Consider the following 12,323-nt stretch of genomic DNA (forward strand, 5'->3'; position numbering starts at 1 on the left):
TTGATTCCAGGTGTCTTTTAGATTTGGCTTTGATGTATTGTTTTGCTGTTATTCATGAATATGCTTCTTCTGCTTGTGATGAAGGGGCAAGGGTGAATGCCAAAGACAACAAATGGCTGACTCCTCTGCACCGCGCCGTGGCGTCCTGCAGTGAGGTACTACAGTCATATCACAACCTGTACATGTGCATCTAGGGGATTATTGCCCAAACTGTGCTTCCCAATAAACAGGGTTGTCAATATTAACATTGAAGTGGTGTTGTGTTAGACATAACTAAAGCTATAAACTAAAAAAACTAATTGGTAAAAACTAATAAGCTTCTGAAACTGTACAAACAAATAAATGAGAAGCACAACAGAAATAAAGAAAAACAACTGAGCAAAGATGTAAGTTAAACACTGTTTGAAATCTGAAACTTCAAGTGCTATGAAATATCAAAATATACATCTATGGACATTGAAAAAAACACATACAGAAGAGGTTTAGGCTTAATGCACTTTTATTACTATTATTTAATTCAATTTTTGCATTGAAATTTGGGGACCCCTGAAATCTGTAATATTATTGTTATTACCAGTATTTTCCTTTGTTCAAATTTTTAATTCTCTGTGATTTCTTTCTAATGGTTAAGTTAATTTTAACAGAACAGCTTGTAATTAAACAGCTTGTTAAATTAATTCACTGATATCATGAAACTTAACATAGCATCAGTTTATTAAAAGATTAATTAAAAAATTTGGGGGTCAAAATGTTTTTTTTTTTTTTTTGTAAAAGTTCTATATTCATTTCCCTAAATGTTGTTTTCAGATTTAATTTATTAGGATCCTATTATGGCTTAATTACATTTTAATAAATTTCGAAGAAGCATGAAATAAAAAAAAAAAATAGTGTGATTGCAGTCATACAGTCATATGCAAAAGTTTGGCCACCCCTCTGTTGCTGCATAATAATGTGCTCTTTCTTTATAAGAGATCACAGTGAAATCCCATTCGGTTTCTAGAGAAAGCTGGATAATGTCATGTTTTTTTAGACAGAAATATGCAGTGTAGCAGTATTGAGATGTGTGAAATTAAATTGAAGCTGAAAAATAAAAAAAATTTGTGTGGATTTCAAAACCTGTAGTCACTTAATGCTGATTGATTACAACACAAAATTGATTTGAGTGACTCAGTGAACCTTAACAATCCTTACACGGGTGCAACCAATCATGAAAAAGTATATTTAAGATAGCTGATTGCTAGTTGTGCTTCTCCTTATTGTGAACCTGAAAGTAGCAACACCGGAACCTCAAAAGAACTTCCTAATGGCCTAAAAACTAGGATATTTCACCAACATGGATTAGGATAAGGATGCTAAAAGCCATCACAAATGTTTAAAGTCTCTATCTTCACAGTCAGAAATATTGTAAGAAAATTGAAGGCCACAGGAACAGTTCTTGTGAAGTAAAGATGTGCTAGACCATGAAAAATATCTAAAAGGCAAGGGCGAAGAATGGTTTGAATGGTCACAGACGAACCACAGACCACCTCCAAAGAGCTCCAGAAACATCTTGCTGCTCACAGTGAATGAAAAGCCAATCCCGCTGATATGGCATTAAAACAAAGAATTAAGTAAATGCTTATAAAGTCTTTTGTGATCTCATGCAGCTCATATTCAGAAATAATTGATTAGACCTGTGTTGACTGTATATCCCTACTATGATGTTCCTCCTTGTTTAATAAATTCCTTTTTCATGATTGCATTCTATCTTTCTCATCATGGAAATCATAGGGCCCTTTTTTATTACTTATGATAAAGTATGACAAAGTGACTAACACAGAGGACAAAGCGAAAGCAGAGCTTGAGACTGTCTATGCTGTGTTTTGCAGGAAGCGGTGCAGGTTTTGTTGAAGCACTCTGCTGATGTGAATGCTCGAGATAAGAACTGGCAGACTCCTCTACATGTGGCGGCTGCTAACAAGGCGGTTCGCTGTGCTGAGGCGCTGGTGCCACTGCTCAGCAATGTTAATGTATCAGATCGGGCTGGACGCACAGCTCTGCACCACGCTGCCTTCAGCGGCCACCTGGAGGTCAGTCAACTGCATTTGCATATGTGGGGGCTTTGTTAAAAGTATGCTTTGAAATGGGGCTGCACAATATTGAAAAAAATAAGATAATGCAAATTTACAGTATTATGTATTTCTGCGGTATAAACTGTGATTAAACAATTTCACCAGGTGACTAAAAGGTGCTATACACAAGTATTTTTTTCCTTCATCTTACTAAATCACTTTGTGGTATTTAGCAGGAAAATCCACTCTTAAAACTATATATATGAGCTTTATAAATATTTGTCAAACCCAATATATTGCATTATTTGATTATTAATGAAAATAATTTGTTTTTTGAGAATTGTAGTAGTTTGCAATTGTTTATCAATGTACAAAATTGTTAATCTTGTTCCTTCAGCTTTGAGGGATCAAGTTTCTCTCAATACTGACAATCTAAGACGAGCTAGTGCTTCATCAAGAGGTCATAGACCCTTTTCACAGGCAATCATATTTGCTGAAATAATAAAAGGAAAAACTCCACGATGTTGTTAACGAGTCTTTCATAAAAAGGAAAAAAAAAATGTGAGACTGATCACCAGAGGTAGCCAGAGGAGAGAATAACGTCAAATTTGCTGTCAGTCCCATAGACGCTGCATTAGAAACACCTTACATAAGCATTAATTTATTTGTTTTTTTGGTAATTTGACGCAAAGATGATATAATACATTAATAAATGCATATAAATATTCTGATTTTGGCCGTTCCTCTTTTTGTGTTAGAGTTGTTAATAATTAAATTAATAATATACCAGTTAACGTTAGACAAAGGCCTACCTCAGCACAATTCAAGCTGCTTTTTAAAGGCTTTTTAATAAGGTGTTTTACCATTAATTGGGGGTTTATGATGTCAACTTTGATGTAACTTATTTTATGGCATTGTGGTGTGGTTTATTTATTTGAATTTTTTTTGTGTGTGTGTGTGTGTGTGTGTATTTTTTTGCCCAGGGGCTGCAGATGAAATTTACTTATCTAATTCTGTGAAAGTTCTCTGATTGTCCATTGTCCCTTTTAAATAATTTAAATAATGAAAATAAAATAACATATATTTGCAGTTATTTAAGAAACATGCTATGTTAACATGCTAGTTTATATGAAAAACATTGCTAAGGTCAGTTATTCTCCCTTGAAAGTGCCCATTCTGTGTCAGAATATCTGTATTTATTTTTGTCTATGAGACTCCACCCACTGCCAGTTTGCACAATTAAATTTTGGCACCTCGGGCTGCATTGGTGAATAACCGTGTTTTTCATTTCAATCTTAAAGGTTCCTCAATGTTATGTGGTGCAACTGAAAATGTGTCCTCTAGAGGACTATAACAGAAACTGTGCATTAAAACCACCTTGTGATTTTCATTTCAAACAATACTTATATTAACAATATAAAAATACAGTTAGTTCAACCAAACAACCTGTTATTGCTTGCTCGCCCTCATATTCTTCCAAGCTCCCTGATACCTTTGTTCATCTTCGGAAAACAAATTAAGATACTTTCGGTGAAATCGGAGAGCTCTCTCATCCTCCATGAATGGCAAGGTTCCCGATTCTTTCAAAGTCCAGAATATGACATTGTATAGTGGCCATGAGTATGTGCAATATACTGACACAGAAGAGAATTTGAGATCTAAATTACAGCATCGCAATACTATTTGTTATCGTGATACTTCAGCTGTTATAGTATCGTAAGATGATTTAATGGTATCGCGACAACCCTACTTGCAGGGTGATAATATACCGATTGGACCACTAAAAATCATATGTTTTGAGGATGTTTTTGGTACTTTTGTGGACTTGAGTATTGCTCTCTATGGAGGACGAGGGAGCTTTCATATTTTAGCTAAAGTATCTTAATTTGGTCTCAGGGGTCTGGATTCACATGAGGGTGCATAATAATAATTAAAACTTTAATTGATTTTAATTTTTAGCTAAAACACTTTGAAAGTTTATCATTGGATTTATTTTAGTCTATTATTGTAAGACTTTGTAATTAAGTAATGTGTATTTATATAGCGCATTTATTGTGTATGGCCATACACCCAAAGTGCTTCACAATCATGAGGGAAGTCTCTCCACACCACCACCAGTGTGCAGCATCCACTTGGATGGTGCGATGGCAGCCACAGGACAACGGCGCCAGTGAGCTCACCACACACTAGCTATAGGTGGAGTGGAGAGACAGTGATAGAGCCAATTCGGTGGATGGGGATGATTGGGAGGCCATGATCGGTAAGGGCCAATGGAGGGAATTTGGCCAGGCCAGCTTATACCCCTACTCTTTTTTACGAGGAGTGCCATGGGATTTTTAATGACCACAGAGAGTCAGGACCTCGGTTTAATGTCTCATCCGAAAAACGGCACCCATTGAGAGTATAGCGTCCCCTTCACTTTTACTGGGGCATTAGGACTCTCACAGCCCACAGGTTTAGCACCCCCAACAGCAACCTAGTTTTCCCATGTGGTCGTGGCTTTACTTGACAATGACTTTACAAATCTGAACAGTGTTGCCTGTTAAACTCTCATCCTGACCTGACATTGCACATCCTGTGATATGACTATTACATATACACGCATTGCGATGCAGATGCTAAAACGATATTGTGTTCTGCCCTAATTCACATTTATAAAGTTCTTTCAGTTATTTATTTATTTTACACTCAACAAATGCATTGTTTAAAGTTTTACACATGTAAAGTTATCATGTTTTTCCCTTTGTTTTGTTGCAAGATGGTGAGGTTACTGCTATCCAGGGGAGCAAACATTAATGCGTTTGATAAGAAGGACCGAAGGGCGATCCATTGGGCGGCATACATGGGTGAGACAGAGAAATGATTGTTTGTTTGTTTTCCAGCCTCTTACGCAACCATATGTGGGATCTACAAATACAAAACCCTTTTAAATGTTGAACCCTTTAGGTCACATGGAGGTGGTGAAACTGCTGGTGTCTCACGGCGCTGAACTGCCGTGCAAGGATAAGAAAGCTTACACACCTCTCCATGCTGCAGCCTCCAGTGGGATGATCAGTGTAGTAAAGTATCTGCTCGACATGGGAGTCGATGTGAGTGTTAAGCTTTCCTTAAAACCCCTCATCCTAAAATAAACTTCTTCTCACTATGGATTGTGAGGTGTATGTACAATAACTACTTTTTAATGGAAGACAACATAAGTGGCTGTTCATACAGAATACGTTTTTCCTTTCCAACGTGCTACTTTTCTATTATTTTCTAATGTGCACTTGACTCGCGTGTTTGACCATTATGTTCGTGCCATGCTCGTGAGGGTCGTATTTTTTTTTAGATGCCATGTCAAATTGAAAGATCTTCAACTTTCACAAGCAGCGCAGCTCATCACTGTTATCTCCAAAAGCGGTGGAATAATCAGAAAAGCTCAGAGGCAGGGCAACTGTTGCCGTTTTTATAGTAGAAAGTTGGCATGATAATTGTTTTATTAACTGTTATATGGCGGATGAGGTGCTCTGTGGCTTTGTCCAGGCTATCCTGAGTTATATGATGTACCTTCAAGTGCTGATCATAACATGTTTCTTTCCTATTTCGAACGGTTCCATTATATCTTTATTACATCATGTACATAATATCGTCAAGTGTTAATATAATACAGCGGGGAAAATAAGTACACGTAAACATTTTTCCCAAAAAGCATGTTTCTAAAGGTGCTGACTTGAAATTTTCACCGGATGTTAATAACAACCAAAGAAATCTGTATATGCAAAGAAAACAAATCTAATTAGTTTAAAAATGAATTTATGTGGAATAAAATGAAATGACACAGGGAAAAAGTAGTGAACACATGAAGAAAGGGAGGTGTAGAAAGGCAGTGAAAGCCCAGACAGCAGCTGAAATCTCTCAGTAGTTCTTCAGCAACACTCTGTCCTTCGTCAGTTTAAATGAATATCAGCTGCTTCAGTCCAACATCTACATTACCAGGATGATGAAGATGAAACCAGAGTGGACATTTCAGCAAGACAATGATCCAAAACAAAGTCAAGGAGACTCTCAAATAATTTCAGAGAAAGAAAATCAAGCTGTAGAATGGCCCAGCTAGATATAACAGCCTCACCTGACTCTCAATCTAATAGAAAATACAAAATAAAGATCAGTTTTGAAAGATGAGACCCACAGAACCATTGCCATTATTAAAAAAATCTTTTTATATAAAATGTTAAATTAATTTCAGTAGTTTCTGTACTTTCTCCTTGTGTCATTCCATTGTTATTACACAACAGATTTTTGTGGGGTTTTATTTTTATGTTGTATTGTTTGGGTGTTTACCAAAATCTGGTCCTGTTCCATGCTCCTTTAGAAATATTATTCCCAGAAAAAAAAAACATAACGTGTTCAACATTTATTTTACCCGCTATGAATGTCAAGCGTTTTTAGAAATAACGATGCGTTCGGTGTGAACGAGCCCTAAGGCTGGACCAGTAGCCTCAGACCTCGAGCAGGAAATCTAAAATCAAGGTGCATATTCACTGTTCATCCAGTGCCAGTCTAAAACCTGCTCTTAACACACCAAAAAAAGAGGGGAAAAAGAAAACTAAAATCACAAATGATCAAAAAGATGAAAAAGGAATGTTTAGCCTTTAACACTAGAACTACCAAGTTGTCATTTTGGCCGTTTTTAAATTTTGCAATTTAATAAATTTGTTGAAATAAAACGTGCATCTATAATTCCCTGACTTTTACTGAAAATGTGTATATTTCCTTCTAACGTTGTTATTTTATTAAAATGATAAAACACACAAATTATGATTATTTCTACCTAGAGCTAACATGACTTGAAATATGTGTGATTCTGTTGCCTAGCAAAAACAAAAACGTCACTTTCTGTTGGCAAAAACATAACTTTACTTCAGATATGTCTTTCAAAACCGCATATTCAGTGCCGCAAAAAAGCCTTTAAAAAAGTGAAAAAGAAAGCGAGTCGTGGACATTCGCCGGTGGTCTGACACAGCCTAACTATACATTCAAAGGCTGTATTACTAAAAAGATTGTATTTTTAGGGTGATGACTAAATTAAATATGATGACAGACATTCAGAGGTTAATTTTAATATCTTAACAGAAGCTTTGACTGTAAATATTAGAGAACGGTCAAATTATATGGGAATGGTTAGAATGACAGTGTTAAATGGAAACTTATGACTACAGCATGGATACATGACTAGTGATTCATAATACAAAGTAACAGGGGGCTTAAATGTGTTCTGTTGCTGTACCAATATGTTTATTTGTTAAGACTGCAAAAAAAAAAAACATTCTACATCCAAAGACAAACCCACTTTGAGAGATTTTCATGTTTAGTTAGAAATAATGAGCACTATTTTTTGCATATAATTTTCTGATCTGAGAAGGTTTGAGTGCTCATCCATTTCATTGCTCTGTTTTTCTTTCATTCTTTTAAAATCACTAAAATAATAATAATAATAAAATAAATAAAAAAATGTTATATTTGCTTAAATGAGTTTGATGAACAAAGAATGCCATTGCACATTGCATACATAATGAGACTGGTCCATTAGTTTACTGATGCATCTTTTTATTGTTTATTATTCCACTCATTGCCATGTTTAGTGCTACACAATAATTACAAAACATTAAAGCCTTGAAGTTTCATGTAATTTTGTACAATTGAAGCTGCATTCTTTTGTTACATAGTAATACTTAATATAAACTTCTAAATTCATTGCTGTGCGTCATTTCAAATGAACCTTTCAGTTTTTCTAACAACGTCTGCATCTTTTTTGTTTGCACGACTGCTAAAATTATAACGGTACCCATTTTGTCAGTGTGCAATTTTGATTTCAATTTGGTCTATCAAAATTGGCAGTCATTTAGATCGACAAGAACATAATTAAACGCACAATGTGGTTGGCTTTCACATACACATTTGCATCCTGAAGGCGCTTTGGACAGAATAGCTTTCAGATGGCACCATGCTAACCTTTTCATCCAGAGAACCACTTTAGAAGCAACCTGTTGTGCATATGAATTAACGTGCATATGTGTTTGCTCTTTACACCTTTATTCTTATATAGACCGCAACGCTTTTTTTTCTAATTCTATTAAATGTGGATCTGTAATTAAACTGTTTTTTAACGTTTGAACTGTGTACATGCTTTCAGATGAATGAGCCAAACGCATATGGAAACACACCACTGCATGTGGCTTGCTACAATGGTCAGGACGTGGTGGTGAACGAGTTGATCGAGTGTGGCGCCAATGTGAACCAGGTTAATGAGAAAGGCTTTGCACCCCTGCACTTCACCGCCGCCTCACGACATGGAGCACTTTGCCTTGAGCTGCTCGTTGGCAATGGTGCTGATGTCAATATCAAGGTAAGGTGGCACTTGCAGATCTGAACTAACATTTATTCTGAACTGAAGCACTTTCAAATTAACGATTTGAATTATCATTTGTCTTGAGCTGTGTTGACACAATCTACATTGTAAAAGTTGTTGAATTGAATTGAACGTCGAACTAAAATCATGACTAAATTCGATTAGATTAGTAAAGTAGCAGGCAAATGGGCAGTTCGCTCAAAAATGAAAATTTACTTGCTATTTACTCTCCCTCAAGTGATGCCAAACCTTTGAGTTTCTTTTATTTTGTTAAACACAACAGAAGATATTTTGAAAATGAACCAAAAACACCTTAAATCTGGTCCGTTTGGACGTAAGAAGGATTGGGTCCGACTTGGTGGGCGCAGGAAATAACAAGACCGTTCGTAAAAAAGTCCTTCCTCATACCACTTCAAAAAAATCTGTGATTAATTGAATCGGGTCTGAACCTTCTTTATTTTAAGGGATACCCACCGCTCTCATATTGGATCTTCGTGAGCGATTTTCAAAATCATCAGACTTTTCCTTCAGCGACATGTTTTCTCTCCATTGTGCATCCATCGTATCTTCGACATTCACCAGCCTGTCATTCACCATCTTCAACCTCGCCAAGGCGTTCATCATGAGCCTCGTAATAAGACTTAACCAAAGTCGCATTCACAAGTGACAGTGTGCCAGCTAATTCTGTTGCTAAAAACGAGTGATCTACTTGCGTCATGTCAAAAAGAAGTGCATATCTGAGATTTTCGAGATACTCGGGTAAACCTTCGGCAAATGGTGCCTTGTCGTCAGTCTTCCTCGAAGCCTATCTTCCTTTGGCACCAATTTTAGACTGATGTTGCTTTCTACTCATAATTGTTGTTCAACATGTATTCACAAAGTATCATCTAGCAGGTATTCATCTGTAATTTTTCTTGTAAATCATGTAAAAAAACGACTCAAACCCTGCTCACACTGTGAGATTTCAGCCATTATTTTGTCCAAAATCCTAAAAGATTCCTGAAATCCCAGGCTAAAATTGGTGATCTTTGATCATTGGTTTGACATGTTCACTGACAGCCACTTAGTACTTGTCTTTTCCTCCGATGAAGTTCTGGCAGTGTCAGAAGATTTCAGACACTTTCCTGCAGTGTGACAACAACTGCGATGAGCGTCAATCCAAGAACCAATAGAAGAATAGAAGCTCAGAATTTGAATGCACAATCCATGCGACAATTCAAATGACCGTGCAGAAATATCAAAGCAATTTTGTTATTCCTGGTTTTATTATTGAGACACGCCGTGTGCAAAATTGCCGCTACAGATGTACAAGTGTTTGAGGGGTACCTTCACACACATCCGTTCACACCATGCTTAACCCGGAACTTCAACAGAATATATTTTGAATAAAGCTGGAAACCTGTGACCATATCTCTGCCTCTTGCGATTAGCTAATCGCAATGTTTCAAATCGCAATTGTGATTCGATTTCGATTAATCGCACAGCCCTAATTGTGACCATCCTAATTTTGTTCTCAATTTCATTCTTGAAGTTTGTCATTTTGGTTGCTTTTAATTGTCAGCATTAAATTATGATTGTCGTCGTCACATTTTTGTTTTCATTTTAATTTGATAGTTTTGGTCATTTTGTTTGCCTTCCTCCCATTTTTACTAGCTTGTTATTTGTTATCATTATTTTACATTATTCTAAAAAAAAAGAAATATTCTTCTCCCAACCATCTTAAATTAAAGACGTTAAATATATTTTTGCAAGCATAGATGAGTAACATTTAACAAATAATAATGTAATGTGATATGCGCATAATGCATGATTATCACAGGTAATCCATAATATACACAGTGGAGAAAACTTGCACCTCGGGCACGCTCGTGTCTGGATCTACAAGTATCACTTTAACAGCCAAGAGGATCAGCGGGTCAAATGTCCAAAGTGAGAGAGAGGCAGAGATAGTTGTACAGCATTTCTCCATAGTAGTGAAATAGCGGCTCGTGTGCTGTACCTTCTTCAGTGTCAATGAAAGACTTTCCAGCAAACTCTCAAGCAGTTGAACTGTGCATAGTTATCTACTCGTACTACGTCTACTATTTATTTACTCATCCTCGCCTCCTTCGCCATAGTATTCTAGTGCGACATCAAGCATTGGGGATAAATGACGTCAGTACGTAATAACCGGTTATGATCTATAACTGAACCAATATCGAATTGTCCCCTTCTGCGTCGCGGTGCACCGAAGAAACAATTAATTTTCACACCACTACTTATAACCATTTAGTGTGGACATGTCATGGTCAGAAGCAGCTTTACAGATAAAAATTTGGTAAGAAAAATTACTAACAATGCAATTTTGAAACATTGTAAATGATGGAAGAAAAATTCAATGTGCTTCAATGAAGAATACGTTTGGAGTGCATATTTGATCAGTTAAAATGCATCTTCCTCTGCTTGTAAACCTGTTAACGGACACTTGCGAACGGTTCATGTGATTGGCCACATTAGCGAGTACTAATTGAGTCATAAAATGTGATAATCAGCTGATCGATTGGAGTATCACTAGTATTTATCTCTCAAATTGCACACTATTTTCTCTTCATCCAGAGTAAGGATGGTAAAACTCCCCTACATATGACTGCAATCCACGGGAGGTTCTCAAGATCTCAGGCCATTATTCAAAATGGTGAGTCTTCAGTTTTACAGTGTACTTTTTATCAATGTGCAAGTGTGCAGTATCTGACTACGTCTTGCTTGGCTGTGTGCTATACGTGTAGGTGCTGAGATAGACTGTGAAGATAAGAATGGGAACACTCCTCTACACATCGCAGCCCGATACGGACATGAGCTTCTCATCAACACACTGATCACTAACGGAGCTGATACGGCCAAGTATGAATTCACATTGCTCTCTGCTTGATGATTACTGAACATATCAGCTTCGTTTCATTTAACATTTACTAACTGTAGACAGGCGGGTGTAGCAGAAATTCAATGTTTAACCCTGATTTGAAAAACTAAGAATGTTGTAATTGATGATGCATTAGGGCTGCATGATATTGGAAAAAACTGACATTGCAATATTTAGTTTTACCACGAAATGTTTTGCTATTAATTTTGCAAATATAATTTCAAAAAAAAAAATAAAATAAATTAAATCACAGATGAAAACAATAGAACAAAGATAACACATTAATAAAACAATGCTTTATGGATTTAGCTGGAGTCTAACAGTATTGAGGGACTGATATAATAATCAAATGTAAAATAACACTATAGTTTTCATTGTATAAAAAATTACAATATACAGTTGAAGTCAGAATTATCAGCCCCCGTTTATTTTTCCCCAATTTTCTGTTTAACGGAGAGGATATTTTTTTCAACACATTTCTAAACATAATAGTTTTTTTTACTCGTCTCTAATAACTGATTTATTTTATATTTGTCATGATGACAGTAAATAATATTTGACTAGATATTTTTCAAGACACTTCTATACAGCTTAAAGTCACATTTAAATGCTTAACTAGGTTAATTAGGTTAACTAGGCAGGTTAGGGTAATTAGGCAATTAATAGTATAACGATGGTTTGTTTTGAAGACTATAAAAAAAAAAGCTTAAAGGGGCTAATAATATTGACCTTAAAATGGCTTTTAAAAAATAAATAACTGCATTCATTCTAGCCAAAATAAAACAAATAACACTTTCTTCAGAAGAAAAAAATATTATCAGACATACTGTGAAAATGTCCTTGCTCGATTAAACACAAATTGGTAAATATTTAAAAAAGAACAACAAATTCAAAGGGGGGCTAATAATTCTGACTTCAACTGTATATTGCAGTTTATTGCTTGTCCAAATGGTTTGAACCCAGTTTAAATTGCTTGATGTCCTCC

At 35.9% G+C, this 12,323-nt stretch overlaps 1 protein-coding gene across 1 annotated transcript in view; it reads left to right on the forward strand.

The window, feature by feature from the left end:
* The window catches only part of ankrd28b (ankyrin repeat domain 28b), a 52,835-nt gene that overhangs the window by 18,173 nt on the left and 22,339 nt on the right, over positions 1 to 12,323 (forward strand). The window contains exons 4-10 of the mRNA XM_056474934.1: positions 85 to 155; positions 1,869 to 2,069; positions 4,810 to 4,897; positions 4,998 to 5,140; positions 8,224 to 8,436; positions 11,035 to 11,113; positions 11,205 to 11,319. Of these exons, the coding sequence (XP_056330909.1) occupies positions 85 to 155; positions 1,869 to 2,069; positions 4,810 to 4,897; positions 4,998 to 5,140; positions 8,224 to 8,436; positions 11,035 to 11,113; positions 11,205 to 11,319 (910 nt within the window). The remainder of the gene's footprint in view (positions 1 to 84; positions 156 to 1,868; positions 2,070 to 4,809; positions 4,898 to 4,997; positions 5,141 to 8,223; positions 8,437 to 11,034; positions 11,114 to 11,204; positions 11,320 to 12,323) is intronic.

This window comes from Danio aesculapii, chromosome 16 (genome assembly GCF_903798145.1).
Source record: "Danio aesculapii chromosome 16, fDanAes4.1, whole genome shotgun sequence".
Taxonomy (NCBI): Eukaryota; Metazoa; Chordata; class Actinopteri; order Cypriniformes; family Danionidae; genus Danio; species Danio aesculapii.